Below are 16,029 nucleotides of genomic sequence, written 5' to 3' on the forward strand. Positions count from 1 at the left end.
GTGCTTTTTACCCGCCGACACATAACCGGCCCCTGAGTACCCGGATGTCAGGCTAAGGGACCCATTAAAGGCGCCCCACGGGGCGCACTTGCCGCCTGCCAGTGGTCGCGGCCGACGCCAATCAGCCGTCCCGCCAGCCAGTGGGAGCCGCAGGGCGGGCGTCGCGGTGGAGGCCCCGCTGTCGATTGGCCGTCGCGCCCGTCGGTCCGCCGGCGCCTCCAATGGGCGTCGTTCCTCCGGTCGGGAGGCGGAGCCGGCGCGGCGGGCCCGCTGCCCAATCAGCATCATTGTTTGTGGTGGTGCCGGCTGCCGCTGGTGTCTGCGGCGCAGCGTCTGCTCCGCCCGCCCGGCCCGGCCTGAGGGGAGCGAGCGGGGCCGCCGCGGCCTAGGTGAGCGGGGGGGCGGGGAGAGGGCGCGCGGCCGGGGGGGGCGGCGTGGGGCGGGTTCTGCCTGGCTCCCTCTGGGGGGGGGGGGCCGTGGTGGGACTGGCTGAAGTCCCCCCCCCGGCGAGTGAGCGCAGCCTCCCCTCCCCCCCCGCCGCGGCCTCACTCCGGGGCGGGGCAGCCCCCCCCCCCGCTCGTTGCCATGGAGCCCCCCGCGGGGCGCGTGCGCTCGGCCCCCGCTGTCACTGCTCCCTGGGGGGGGCCCTTCCTGGCGGGGGGGCCTGTCCCGCGCGGTGGGGGCGGGGGCAACAATCGCTGGTTCTCCCCGCCCCTCGCGCTGCCTCGCTCTGGTGCCCGCGTGCCCCCCCCCCCCCCGGGTCTGGTGCCTTCCTGACACTCCCCCCCCCCCCCCCCGCCGGCTCCCCACATTGCGCGTGGGAGGGGCGAGGGCGCTCCCGAGACGCCTCCACACGCGTGGAGCCCGGCAATCGCCTCCTACCCGGGCGCTGCCTCCCATGTGGGGGTGAGCATCATGCCCGGGCCCACAGCTTCCCATGTGGGGAGGGGACCGCTGCACAACGGGGAGCTGCGCCGAGCGCCTGGTGGCGTCAGAGGCCTTTTCATCGGGGGGGGGGGGGGGAGTTGAGAGAGCCCCACTAGACTCCCCTTCCCAGGCAATTCCCATCCTGGGCATCGGAAGTTAGCGTGGTACTGGTACCGCTACTCTCCTCTCGCCTGATTTCCTAGGATAGGAGGTTTCATTTGCAAGCGGTTTAAACCATGCTGTCCCTGCTCCTGTGCACCCTGTCTAAGCTTTGAGCGTGGTTGTGTGGGAAGGATGGGGGAGGGGGAATTTAGAAGTAAACAGGGAAGGAAGAGGCATCATACAGTGCTGTGTTAGTGGTGTGCAGTTTAACCCCCCCCCCCCAAAAAAAAGAGGAATTTTTTGAGCCTTCCTTGATTACTGACAGGCTGGGGGTGGAGTGGGGAGTTTAAGGTGGGTGGGAGACTATATCCTTGGTGAACATCATAATAAGAGTCAACTCTCCACATTTTGTAGGAGTTCTGGAGGAGGGTGGTTGCAACAAACAGGCATTTGGAGATGCAGTGATTTTTTTTTTAAAGACTCTCACGTATGGCTGATTTCAGGCAAAGGAGCCTCTTCTTTCACTGTGTGGGGAGCAAAGGACTAATCAAGCTCTTATCAGTCTAGGTGTGTTGGGAAGACTCCCCTCCCCTTGGAAACCATGTTTATCCAAGACATTCTGCCTTGTGGTCTGCTTATGTGAACAGCAGGTTTTGTTTTAAACAGAGTGTTCTCTTTTGCCATTAGGGTTTGAGTATTTCAGTTCAAGCATCTCCGTTTAGGTTTTGGTTTTGACTGATAGGTTATTTGAGCATCTTTTAGCCAGGTGGTAAAGGGTGCTGCATGTACCACAAGCACAAACATGTTTGGGTCCTATTCACCCTCAGGTCAAAACCAGAGTTGCAAGGTGTGGAAATGGGGTTGTAGCATGTTGCACCTAGCACAGCTGCAATCTTGTCTTGGGCAGCTGTGTAAAGGGAAGCCTTGGGTACACGAGCTTTGAGTTAGGCACATGCTTGGGGTTGATCGCATTCCTTGGATTTCTGGCTGGCTGAGAGGTAGCAGAGGCCCTAAGAACCCAGGTCTCTTTGGACTGATGATCTGGTTTCTGACTAGCAAAGGTCTTCAAAACCAGGTGGAACGTTTGCCTCTCTGCTTTCCTGATCACGTGGTTGTATGAAACTGAGTGTGACATGCAACAGACAGGGAGCATCCATCTTTGTGGTACTGTGGTTTGCCTTTACCTAGTATGGTCTGACTTCCTGTTTAGCTGTCTAAACGGTATCTGTGAATTCTGATATTTGGAACGACTGTTTTTTGTTAGGCTCTATGCTACTCAAACAAAAGAGCTATGGCTCTTCATGTCTCCACTTAGTCAGTGTTAGGAGCAAAAGGAGGATACACGGGTAACCGAATGAATTCAATTTGGGTGCTCTTGGAAGTGTCATCTGTCTTTTTGTCTCTATGCCAGTGATTCCTGCTGGAGAGGAGACATGGTACTTGAGATAAGCAATTTAGAAAATGCATGAGGCTAAGGAAGTGTATTTTCTGGATGCAGTCTCTTGATTTCTTTAACCTTCTTTGCAGTTTAAAAAACTGAAGTTTAAAAAAAAAAACCTACCCTTCTCCTTATTTACTTCTACTTTTGTTTTTCCTCTCAGTTGCTTACTGAGTGAGGTGGACATGTACAGCATGGCAGGTTAGGTTAAGACTTTGGTGGCATTTTTTTAGAAGCCCAGTGTGGGAGAAATGCAGACCTTTGTCAAGCAAGTAGCCTCTCTGTTCCCAGGTTGGTGGAAAGAACCTTGTTGTATCCTGACTGAAGTAAGATGAATCTTGGGTCAGCCTAAGCCATGGGGCTCACTGCCACTGGAGGAAGAGAAATGGTCAAACTGTTGATTTTTCTGGTTTTTAAACGTTCATGCTTCCAGCAGCCAGCAGAAGATGGGCTCTCATATTAATTAAAAAAGGACATCTGTTCAAAAAGTCCTGTTCTGCTTTAGGACTTGCAAGGGACTAGTGAAGTCACTCTTACGTAAGTATTGAACTTCAAGCTCTGCATCATGTTCGTATTGAGGCACAATACACAAGATATTTATGTTGAGGGAAGAAAGCCTGGCTGTAAATCTAATTCCATGTCAAGTTATCCACTTCTTGCTCAGGAAAATTCAACCTATCAGACAATGCCACATGGAGTTGCAGTTTTATAGCATTGGATAAACCCACAAAGATGCATCTGAAACTTCTGTTTTTGCACATAACTGCAGTAAGTTTTCGTGTGTCTAAGATGAGTTTAGAGAAGCCCAATATAAGAGTGCAGGCATTTAGTTTTGGATAATTTCTGTTGCATGGTGTATTGCCATTCTACGAATGTTTTTAGTTTACATCTGCTTGGAGTGATACTCCAAACAGTGGTTCTCAAGAAATATGGGATATACATTTTATTTCCTGTATTCACTATTATGTGTGTAGTTGTAAGCTGCTACTCACAATCAGTTTAAACATCAGAATAGTAGGAGATAATTTGGCATTTAAAAACCAAAACGATGAATTTGCTCCTTGCCAGCACACACCAAACCTTTTATTGTTTAACAAGTGTGAGATGAGGCAGCCAGAGAGTCACTTTCTGTAACACTGGAATAATGGGTTAGCCCTGGGTGGCTATTTCTATATGGACTCTGTTCTGAGAGTGTCTCATTATAGTTAATGCCAGAGCAGTTGAGGGATGGCTCCAGGTGACCGTGGGCATTTTAACCACTTGATTGTCTGAGCCTGCTGAAAGGAGCTTTGCAAGGCACAGGAGTGGGAATGCGCGGAGCCGTGCTGGTCTCAGCAACAATCCTATTTCCCAAAGGGGGAAAGGCCGAAATATTGTGCAAGAGCAGCCAGTCTTGGCATGGTATGCTCCTGCTTGAAGAGGTGCAGTTGCCATGCTGATGAGTAGTGTTAAAAATTGATATTTTCCCTTAAGGAATATCATTTTTTTTGCAAGTGGCGTCTTCGAGCACTTGTACAACCTGCAAAGTCTGCAATCTTTCAGTTCTTAAATCTGTATAACGTAAGAACCCGAGTCTTGTTTTTGGAGCCTGCCAAGGCACTGCTGTGGAATCAGACAGCATGCATCACTCGTATTCTCAATTCATCTAAACTTGCACAGTGGACTCCGGTGCTAGGGTGGACTGCCATATTTTTACAGTGACAACACTATTTCCGGAGCAGTGATGTCTCTACAGGAAAGCTGTTTTTACTGCTGCTGGCTCGGGCTTCTCTCTTCTTTCTCTCCCGGAGTGTCTGGCGTAATTTGAACTCCTGCCCCACCTTCTTACTTTTGACACAGTGGAAGTGGGAGAGTAAGGTTTCAACTCTGTCAGTGAGTTTGGGCCAGGAGCAACACACACTTCATTTCCGGAGAGAGGCTGGTAGCCCACTGTGACGGCAAATCCTCCATTCCGGCCCTTGCACAGAAGGCAGCAGTTCTTTAGGCACATGGAATTGGAATGTTTCTTTTTCTTACTCTGAGGAGATTAATGACCATAACGTGTTCGCTAACCTAAAACAGAGCTTCAGGGGGTAGCAGTGTTAGTCTGTTTTAGTAAAAATGAGGAGTCCTCTGGCACCTTAAAGACCAATACGTTTAACTGGGCATAAGCTTTGGTGGGCTGGAGCCCGCTCTGTCAGGTCTCCTTTTTGCTAAAACAGAGCTGTGTACCTAGCGGTGGGTCTGGCGCTTTGTAACGATTTAAAAATAAACCAGGGACAGAACTACTCCCCCCTTCTCCCCTCCCCCCCCCCCCCCGCTGCTGCCATCCCCAGCATTTCAAACATAATAGAACATGCCAAAAGGTGTTACTTGTGCGGTGGATGTCTGTATTGGGAAGTGAGCGAGCACTTTTAAAATGTTATAGATGCTGTTATGGATATTTAATGAATTTCACTTTAACGGAGAACAGTGTTTGTCAATGAGGCGGGATATAGGTCGTATCCACATTACATGGTGCGGGTCCACGCCCCAGTCTTGTGTACCGCTTCACTCCCACAGGTGGGTCTGTTAACTTCAGTGAGACTCTACATTAGTAATGTTGTGTGTTGAAGCCTTTGTCTGGCTGAGTTTTAGTGGGATATGGACCTGGGAGGAAGGGAGGGCTGCTTACTGGTGTGGCTGTGGTGTTGGAAGGTTCAATAAGAACCTTTGCTGCAGAGTAGTGTCTTCCTCATGCAGTAGATAACTCTTTGAAGGCACTTTTGCCCCTGGGCCCCCTTCCATCAAGGTGTATTGAGATATGCTACTGCTACTCACCCCAGAGTGTCTGAGCGGCAGTGCCAGTCAGTCCTGGCCATGGCTTGTCTTCAAGTCCAGCCTGGTCATGTCCCGTGTACAGTTTCCCAACATCTGATTGGTGGTCGGCCTTTAGATCTAACTGCCGGTTGAACTGGTGTTATTTTCTTGGGCATCCTGTCTTTTGTTTTTTCTTCCACGGTGCCCCCATCCTCATCATCTCTATTGATGGCAGCCTATCCTGTATGCTGACTTCATAGCCTACTTCATTCCCCTTTACACCTGCTGTCTGCAGAAGAACTCTCGCCTCTCCTCCTTCCAGTGTCTGTTTCATGTAATGCAGTGGAGTTGGGACTTACCTGGTCTCCTGTATCCTGGGACCAATATGGCTACAAAACTGAAAGCCTTAAAATCTAGTCAGTTGAATAAAGGAGCAGTACATTGGCTGTTCTCAAAGCAGTATCCAGAATAAGCCTGAAAACAAGTAAAAATCACCGTTGGGAAATTCCAGCTCCATATAAATGTGAGGGTGCTAAAAGAAGAACTTAGACTTCTGTCCAAACCAATTATTTATTGTAATTATAAAGTGCAGAGAAACTTATAAAGAACCTTATGGGCCTTTTCCCACATCAGCCGTAGCAAGTTGAATATCGGCATAACCTGGGGTTGACAAACCGCGGTGAAATCTACTCGCCAGCCCTGCACTGCGCGTGCGCTGCCGGTGAACGGGGCGAGTAGATTCACTGATTTGTCGAGCCCTGGGCATGGCAGTTGTCTCAGTCATAAGGCCATATTGGGAATCTCTGGGCAGCCATGTATATTTTGCTTTAATTTTCATTGGAATATTTAAAATGTACGGTGTTAGCTGACGTGTTCGGTTAGGTGGTAGCTCAGTGGCTTGGTAGCTTGCATATAATGATGGATACTCCTCCTAGACTTGCATGATTTGTGGGAGTTGGCACAGTTTTGGGGATAAACCCTGTATGAAATGACTCAAGAAAGCAATCTCAGTCTGGTTCTAACAATAGTCTTCACTCTCTGTCCATGGGACCTGTCTCATTTCTCAAAGTTGAAGAATCCTGCAGGATGACTGAAAGAGTCACAAGGGGAAAAAATACATTAAAAGAACATCAAGGCTGCAACAGAACAGGAAAGCCAAAGGAATTCTTAGTTAGGGATGAAATGAACTGTGTCTCCAGCACTACCTCAGTGCCCTGGGGAGTGCTAAGGAAGGAGTGGAAGATGCCCTGTTGTGTGCAGAGGTATTGGAGATGTAGTAGAGTTCAGCCTAACCTGTACATTGCCCTGCTTTTGTTGGTTTTCCTCACAGCAGTTGGGATCATCCTAGCAGGTCCTCTCCTGTGTACAATTTTCATCACTTTTTTTGAGCCAAGGTAAACATCATTTTGTTCAGTGCACGAATGTATTGTTGTTTAGGTGGCATAAGGTGTTGTCTCTGAGCAGCATGTTTATCATCACTGGGCCAGCAGCTATATGAAAACTGCTGAGAGCTGTGGTGGACATGTCCTGTTTTCAACATAATTAGAAGCAATTTTTTAGGGTTTTATGCAAATTATATCTCTAGTTCATGCATCCTGTAATAATGTACTGGATAGTCTAATGGTGATAGAAAGGAGATTGCGTAGCAGTAGTATTAAGGGTACTGTGGGAGTTTACTAAATGAAGATAAACCAAAATTGGTTTATGGGGTGCATATGCATAGAGCCCTGCATCTTTAGCTGCAAAAATGAGCCACAGATATCCACAAATTTGCAGGCTCTATCTATGCCCACTCCCCTTCCTGCTGCTGAGGAGAAGCAGTTTGTTTCTTCCTCTGTCCCCAAACTTATTTCTTCTGGGTTGAGATTTTTGAGCACTGTGGGGCCCCAACAGTATGGTACCACGGCAGCAGCCTTACAGTAATATAGGCTAGAATTTATCACTGGATGAACAGCTCCCTCTCGAATGCCTACTTCGAGATTCAATAACAAACCTCAGTGGAATGTATGTCATAACAAAATACAGTCCAGCACGCAATGGCAAAGTCTACCCTTTCCCATGTGAATGCCTTCAAAACTGGTAGAGAGAGCTTTGGCAGAGCCATGCTGCAGAGATCTAGACCCTGGAAACAGCTCCGTGTCTGGGTGCTAGTCAGGCCTCATCCTCATGCACTTTGGCACTCTGGTGTAGGTGAATGAGAAATGCCTGTGGCCTTCATATCATGGCACCAGGCCTTATCAAGAGCATGAGAAGGCCTCATTTCTTCTTGCAGAACATGCCCAACCCAAGTCCTGTTTTTCATCCAGGAAAATGAGACTGACCCATTATTCCACATTCCTCTTCTCATCTCTCAGGGCTCTGACTGTTCTGTCATGTCACAGATTTAATAATTAGACTAAAGCACCTACATTCTTCAATATGTTCAGCTAAAGCATGAAATAATGCAATTTAGCCAAGTTAGTCTGTGCTGTTTTTTCAGATACTGAGGTATCTCAAAGCCAGAAGTAAAAGCCATTATTCTGAAATAACCGAGTGTGGGTTTTTTAAGAGCCAGAGCCAGTCTAAAAAATTCTACATCTGTCTAAAAAGCCTCTTTACACTTGTTAAAAGGAGGAGCCAAAATAACTGTCTCTCAAGAGGATTGGAGAGGGCTGGAATTATTTTTCAGTTTGTATATGGTTGGCTTCACTGTTTCCATCGGTGCAGTCAGTTGGTAAGTTTCCTGCGACTTGTCTTAAATACAACCCCAACAGAGGAGAAGGGACACTTTTGTTTTATTAACTGTGAAAAACACACAATTACCTGCAGATTTCAGGGTAGGTATAATATTATGTTGTTGCTGATTATATACTGTGTGTGACACATGTCCCTTAAGCAAAACTTAAGCATGACATCCAAGCATGACACCCTGATGTACAGAAACTTTGTCAAACTGTGTACACTTTCTGAACACTAGCTTCAATAACATTTTTAAATCAGACAATTTTAAACTTTAAAATAGATTGTCTCCTCTCCTTTATAGTCTCTGCTGGAAGCTGGGAATGAGCAACAGGGAATGGATTACCTGTTTTGTTCCTTCTCTTTAGGGCACCTGGCATTGGCCACTGTTGGAAGACGGGGCAGTGGGCTAGATCGACCTTTGGGCTGACCCAGTCTGGCCGTTCGTGTATACTCTAGTTTTTGTCTTAGGCCCTGGTACCGCATTCTGATTCATGTTGGTCTGCACGTGGGGAATCCGGTGGAACTCACGGGGTCTCCATGTGGATGCAGGGAGTTAATTGCAGGATTTGGGGCCTTAGGTTTCACAAGATGATTTGGCTGTTGCAGTGTCATAAATGATTCCATGGCAACATGGATAAATGTCACTGTGCAATTTGTTGAAGCATTTTTATTTCCAAACACAACCTAAAGAGGAGGGACTGCAAGTGGTTGGTAAGAAGCCCTCTCTATGCTGGCGCGCTCAGGTGATGACTTTCTCTGTCTGGCTATAATAGCCTTTTGGAGTCTTGCAGCATTAGAGGATAATGAGGGGTAGGATATATATGACCTCCCCGGTTGAGAGTGTAGGACTAATCAACAAGCAGACCTCCTCACTTCAGTTTTAGTGTCTCAGCTCCTTGGGACCGGCAGGTGGAGTGGTGTTTGAGCTGTGAAGTGTCTTCTCGAATGGAGAATCTCTCTTGGGGAGACAAACCCAAATATCCCTGAGTCCCAGCTGACCAAGTCTGGGGTGACACATGAGCTTTGTAATTCTTGTAATTCTTCATTTTAGTGTGGGAGCAGATAGGAGCATCTGCCTTTTTCCCAACTGAAGAGCCCTAAGAAGTGGATGGTTAAACCAAGACTCCCAAGAAAAGGAATAAAAACATAAGTGCTCTTTGAATCCATGCTAGTAAAATAACGTGCTTAATTTGAGCTTCCTCATCACCCCCTTGTCCCCTTTGTCCATCCAGAATACCTTCTGTCAGTCCTTCCCCACAAGGGAACGATTGAAATGGAGTTCTCTAGTCAAGGCAAGGGGGCATATTCCTGTCATTGTTTACAAACAGTTTTTGCCCAAAATCTTAAACCCCTCCCTAAAAAAAGTATTTAACGTGGAGAAGTTATGTACAAGTGCAGGGGGATAGTGACTACAGCTAAGCTTTTTTTTTCACGTCCATAGCTAACATTTCTCATTAACATCTTTGCATGGGCCTTTGCTGTGTGAGGAGTCATCGTGAGATTGTATGGTGCACTAGGCTGGCAGTATTAAACGTTACAATCAAGGAGTGTGGGGGTCATTAAGTGAAATGGATAACTTCAGATTCCTCGGGAGACAAGGTTTTTACCATTGACTAGCTCTTGGTTTAACAGCTTTCTTGTTCTTTTTCCCTTCCCCTGACTGCCTAATACTGTTTGTCTGAAAAGAAAAAGAATTTACTTTGATGAATTATAAAACTTATTTCGCTGCAGTGGCTCTTCATTTTTTCCCCTTCTTTCCACAGCAGATTTGCGGTTTCAGTAGAATAAAATTCACTTAGATTTAACTCACCCTTTCAGAGAAAAGGTGCTTAGCTATATGGGGAAGGGGTGGGGTGTGAGAGAGAGAATAGGGTAAGGCACTGTGTTATCCTGATGGCAATGTTTTGGAGGGTTCAGGTTTTCTTCCACTTTGCCATTTAAAACTAACAATCTTTATATTTATTATCATTATTCAGAAATTTTGTCTTTGCTTTCCCATGTAAAGTCAATGGAAGTTGTGTGCATTTATCCAGAGGCAAAACAAGTCCATAACATTTAAGAGACTGTTCAATTGAATGTATGCAAAATCTCTGGAATATTACTTTGGCATTGTAAATTCTGGCCATTTCTTGTTCTGTTACTTAGTGGATTAAAAGGCTGTGTGAAAAAAATTACACCTCTTAGCTTTATTATTGTAGTTGTGTGGCGTTTTAAAGCATTGGGAAATCTTAAGTGACATTCTGTAAGGAGTAAGGATGTGGTAAGTTTGAAGCAAATTCATTGGTTTTGTTATATGGCTGAATACAAGTGCTCTGCATGGCTTACGGTGGTGGGGTTGTATCCTTCATAGTTTTGTGTTTAGATCAGAATAGGTGGCTTACTCTTAACTTTAAGTCCTCATCTCTTTTTAAACAGTATCTGGTAACGTTCACTGAGTTATGACTCTACTATATTGAGTGTTGCAGTGAATATATGAAGATGGTTATTCCTGCCTTTGAAAAGACATTGTCTGTTTGGTAAACACATTTTTTGGGGCTCTTATTTAATATGAAGGGTGGCTGTGCATGTATGAGTGTCTTTTATATGTTTGTAATAAACCAGAGAGAGTCATCTTCAGATTTTGTTTGTAAAAGGAAATCTTGAGTGAAAGGAAATCAATCAGACAGAAGCAGACTTTCAGGGAGTTTCAAAATGGTTGCTTAGTAATAGTCCCTTGTTGTTGAATAAGTCCAAATCTAATGCATTCTCCTCCCCCATCCCCACTTCCCAATGAATCATTCGTTAACTTGCTTCTTGTTAAAGTCCCTGATTCTAATTTAATCTTGGAGACTTGACAGTTTTAAATACCTACTAGTGCTATGGAATTCTGAATTGGTATTTCAATAGCTTATTGTTTCAGTCTTCACAATTTTTAACAAACTAGCAGCAGTATGGATAAATATGGCACCGAAATGTGCCCGAATACAGTAACAGGAGAGTCTCTGCTTTGAATTCAGAGATATCTTTTCTAGAATTTTGCTTGGTTTAATGTAACACTGTATGTTTAGTAGCCCTCTAACACATGCAGCAAGAGCACACGAGAGAGTATTTATCCCTTACAAATTCCTTGGTCTTGAAACAAGAGACTCTGGGATACTCTTTTAGAACCACTTTAACAAAATGTCAGATGGTGATTTTCTGCCCCCTGGCACTCACTAAAGATCACTGAGGGACTGGTCCTGTGAGCTGCCAAGCATCAAACAGTGGTTCCTTACGTTGCCGTAAGGGTGCTGGAGCTCCCACCTTATGCGGGGTGGTGGATGGGCTCCCCTCGCGCCATGTCCTAGCCAGCGAGGCTGAGACTCCCTGCTTTGTCTACTTTCTCTTTCTCTTCCTCTTGTGGGTTTTTTTCTTGTAATAAGATTAACTTTTTTAACTGACCTAAATTGGCCGTGAGTGCCACAGGTAGAGCGGTAGTAAGCGAGGCCACTTGGCACCTCACAAGGTCTTGCTGTAATGATTCATTATGCACTTGAGCCTTGGACTCTGCGGTTCCTGGGACTCAGCTGTTTCCTGTAATCACTGGGCCCCAGGACCTCCCTTCTCTCTGGTGAGGGGTCCTGTGGGTATCAGTTGCCTGTGACAAACACATTGGGGGAGTGGTAAATAATACAAGACAGTAATCTGGTAATGATTTAGATCACAGATACAGAGTAATCTGGATCCCTGCTAATCTGGGTACAAGCAAATGCTATGGGTTTTAATTTGGCTCATTGTGAGTGCATACCTTTCTAGGAACTAAGAATATTGACCAGAGTTACAGGATGGGAGGCTGTTCTGGGAAACAGAGACTCTGAAAACAATTTGGAGGGTCATGGTGGATAATCGGCTAACCTGGAGCTCCCAGTGTGACACTGGGCAATGGGGCTAATGCAGTCCCAGGATGCATAAACAAGGGAATCTTGAGTAGGAGCTGTGAGGTTAGTTTACCTGTTGGTGTGGTGCTACTGCTGCTGGAATCCAGTGTTGAGTCCTGGTGTCCACACAATCCAGGAAAGATGCCAATACATTGGAGAAGGTTCAGAGAAGACCCAAAGAATGATGAAAGGATTAGAAAACATGCCTTAAAGTAGGGGTGGCCGAGAGAGGGTCCATGGGCCGAACTGGCCTGCCAAGCTGTTTGATCCAGCCTGTAGTCGCGCAGCCGTCCCCAGGTCAATTGAGGGAGTACATGAAGTCTCCTCCTCCCGCTAGTGGGGCGCAACACCTAGAGGGAACTGCCAGCTGTTCAAAACAGCTGGCTGTTCTCTCTACGCACCATGACCCCGGCAGGGCGGGAGCAGGGGGCAAAGACTTTGCATGCTCCTCATGGCCAATCAAGGCCTGGGGGCAAGAGAACATGCAAAGTCTCTTGCCCCCTTCTGGCCAAGACCCCATCTCTTCAGGGACAGCCTGTGACCACTTCCACGATTTGTGAAGTGGCTCCCTGTAAAAAAAAATTATTGCCACCCCTGCCTAAAAGTGACAAGCTCAAAGAAAACAATAGATTTATCAGAATATTAGTCTAAGTATCTGCATGGGGAAACCAACATTTAATTGTGGATTTTTCAGTCGAGTAAAGAGAGACTAAACACAAGCTAATGAATAGAAGTTGAAGCTTAGATAAATTCAGACTGGAAATAAGAGGCAGTGGTTACTTAACCACTGGAATAACTTAGCAAGGAGGATTTTGAGGATTCTCCATCACTGACAGTGTTTAATTCAAGATGGGATATTGTCCTAAAAGATCTGCTCTAGGAATTACTTGGGGCAGTTCTGCATTATAGATGGTCAGACTAGATGATTGCTGACTTCTTCTGCCTGGCCTTGGAACTCAATTGGGTAACAGCCAAAAATATTCCTGTGCAGGTAAGGTACATTAACACAGACTAGTAACTAGATTGCATTATTTTTTTACAGTGTAATTGCTGAAGAGGTGAATAAGTCTAAGGACATGTTTAATCTAGGGATGGAAAATCCCATTTAATATGTTTAACTGGTTAACCAATTGTTTAACTGGTTAAAAGGGGCTGGGCGGCGGGATTCCCCCACCTTAGGCAGAGGCCCAGCTGGGCTGGAGCAGCCCAGAATTGGTAAGCAACACCTGTTAAAGGTGATGCTTACTAGTTAGCTTTTCACATTTCTAGTTTAATCCAGGAAATCCTTAATTGTATTTTATTCCCTTGGAAATTTCATAACTTCAGGGTGGTTAACACTAGACACAAATTGACCTGAAGTCCTGCTTGAGGTGGTTTTATTCCAGTTCTGGTTTCCCCCTTTGTTTTTCCTAGTGCTCTGAAATAGAAATGGCTGTGATTTACACTGAGTCACTTTTTGCTGCCTATTCCTGTTGATCCTCATTCTTCTGCGCCAGTCTAGTTTGGGGGTAACGCCCAGTTATTGCATAATCACTTTCCTTGTGCTTTGATTGGCTCAGGGCATGTTGTGAAGTTACGTTGAATGAGGTTCCTGTTTAAAAGATGTTTCAACAGGGGGTGGGTCAGTTTTGCTAAAGGTGAGAGAGTCCCTCCAAATGTCTTCCCATGAATTCTAAGCTGTACCTTATCTGTCTGCAAGTGGAGACTGCTGGTGTTGAAAAAAACACTGCTGCAAAACCCCACCTAAAATAAGAGAAGGTGCTTCAGAATCTCTGGTTTGGAAGAGAAGAGCATTCACTGCAGCAGAGCAAAGATTCCCAACCTAGAAAAATCACGTGAGGAATAAGGAGCAGGAGAACAGATTAAACCCTCATGGCATATACCCTGTTCTCATCTGGGTCACTTTAGTATGAAAAACAGGCTTTCCAATTGCTTAAAATGTGGTGGCCCCACCAGGTAACCTGCAGGTTTCTCCTGAACTTCATCAGCCTTGTTGGATTAATTCTAACTCCTGAAGTTGCTGTGACCTCATAGAAGTGTAAAGGCACAGTTTCTTGTGAGGTGTTACTCAATTATGCCTTTACTGATAGAAATACAACCCACCAACATTACACAGTCCATAGTCTCAAGGTCTGAGAAGCATCTCGCCTCACCCATAATCTCACACTAAGGTACATGTTTACAGGGCAGGGGGCACCCACCTTTCTATTTCAGAGAGCAGTTGGTAGTTGCTGTAAGAATGGAAAAACCTGAACTAAAGACATACCTAGGCCTTATAATGCTTGGTCAGATTATTCATTCTCATACTGCACAGGAAAGTAAAGGATAAGAGAACAGAGATCAGCAGAGAGAGCCCATTCTGCCATTGGTGGCAATCTTGTGTCAGCCCTGCTGTTTTTTGTATGGTGTAACAAAATGCTAGACTGAGTTTAAATGTCCTTGTTTTGGAGGTGAGGCTGCTGAAATTGAGATCTTCATAGGTCTAGTCATGCCGAGTATCTGTGCTTTGAGACTAAAGCATTTTATCGGAAAAGAAAGTAAGATTGAAATGAGGCCCCTGCATTGTTCGGTAAGAGATGCTGTATCTCCTGTCCCGATTCATCAGCTTGGCCCCCTCTTATACTTGATAGCTTCAGGAGGGCTGACTTATGGATGGGGATGCTGGTGACGACAGAGGTGGTCAGGAGCTCTCTTCCAATCCTCAGTCAAACCTTAACCTGAGCATCTAGAATTAAGTAGCACAAGACCCTAACAGTGTCTACGTTGCTGTTCATTGGTGGCACAGGGGTTAGTGTTTAGGATGTTGCTTTGTTTTTCTTACCTGTGCAACACTAACAAACTTGTGCGCAGCTTGGTCTGTTGCCAGGTAGCTGGTTTTGTTTTGTGGTATTGCATAAGCAAAGACTTGGTTAAATGCAATCTTCCCCTCCCCCCTGTGGGCCCCCCTACCCCCTCCCCACACACACAGTGCAGGAGGGAGGGAAAAATATTTACTAATTTAAAAATTAGTGAAGATTTGATTTTATTTAAATCCCTTATATCCCCCCCTTTCGTTTCTCATGTGGCATCAAATATCTTGATGTGGGAAAGAATCATTTCTGTGCTTTCTGTCAACCCTAATGTCTCACAACATGCTTCTAGGTTAAAATAATCTCTGGCCATGTCTTACCTGCTGTAAGTGATGGAAGACTTCAACCACGGGTAAGGTTCAACACAGCAGTGTACACCTTCACCCCCAGCTGCCGTGGTCCTTGTGCCTGTTTTAACCCTTGTTCCGTCTGGCTACATTTAATAGACTTGTCTGACACTTGTCACAAACGTTCTGAAGGCCCTAATCACCTTTTACCATTCATTTTTGGACTCTGCTCTCAGCCCAGCTTTCTGGTTTGGCACACCGTGTCCAAGTGAGGCCGTATGTCTTGTCTTGTCATTGCTTACATGTGCTGTGATTTATTCTGCCTTTGAAAATGTGACCGCAACAAATCTTAATTTGTGTGAAATTTGGATAGATTGCCAATACATCTAAATTAATAACTCAAAGCAATTACATGCATGCCGTGCTTCCCTATGCTTATGGTCAGCTACGGGTTTCTCTTCTCAGATAACGAATAAGCTAAGTAACTTGAAGGCTCTCAAATTATAGACCCCTGCCACAGGTCCTTTCAGGTACACAAGGATCCTTTAGAAACACAAGTGAAGAGTCTGGACTTCAATCTCCCAGCAGAGCAATCAGGATTTAGGAGAGATTTCTCAGTCATGGGTCACCTAAAGATGGTAAATCAGGCTCTGGAAAGAGTGCTGCATACAACCAGCCATTGCTACCACTCTTGTAGACTAAAAAAAACCTGTGACTAAGTGGAAATAGAAGCATCCAGCGGGGAAAATCCCAAAATGCGTGTAAGTGAATAGTCCGGTGACATCTGACCAGTACCTCTTTGCCCTCTGGCTATAGCAAATCTTTAGAAGTCTTGAATGCGAGACAGAGAAGGGGACTGGGTAGCTGCGGAGCACAAGAGCCACCCCCAGTTGGTAGAAACCACTTTTGCCTTTGCTGAATCAGAGAGAGACCTCAAAGCAGTGATGAAGTCTTCAAAAATATCAGTGCCTAAAGATACTCTTAAATGGACTGTCTGGGCCAGCTGATCCCACTGCAGCCCAGGAAACGAG

The 16,029-nt window shown here is 45.8% G+C and overlaps 1 protein-coding gene across 2 annotated transcripts in view; it reads left to right on the top strand.

The window, feature by feature from the left end:
• Nucleotides 1–236: 236 nt before the first annotated feature.
• GATAD2B (GATA zinc finger domain containing 2B) overlaps nt 237–16,029 on the top strand; it is an 84,786-nt gene continuing 68,993 nt past the window's right edge. Inside the window, exons 1-2 of one of the 2 annotated variants that reach the window (XM_075907280.1) lie at nt 301–389; nt 15,004–15,063. In XM_075907280.1, the coding sequence (XP_075763395.1) occupies nt 15,044–15,063 (20 nt within the window). In that variant the 5' untranslated portion in view covers nt 301–389; nt 15,004–15,043. Of the gene's footprint in view, nt 390–15,003; nt 15,064–16,029 lie in introns of both variants that reach the window. The other variant, XM_075907281.1, reaches the window with a different exon arrangement.

This window comes from Pelodiscus sinensis, chromosome 24, assembly GCF_049634645.1.
Source record: "Pelodiscus sinensis isolate JC-2024 chromosome 24, ASM4963464v1, whole genome shotgun sequence".
NCBI classification, from domain to species: Eukaryota; Metazoa; Chordata; order Testudines; family Trionychidae; genus Pelodiscus; species Pelodiscus sinensis.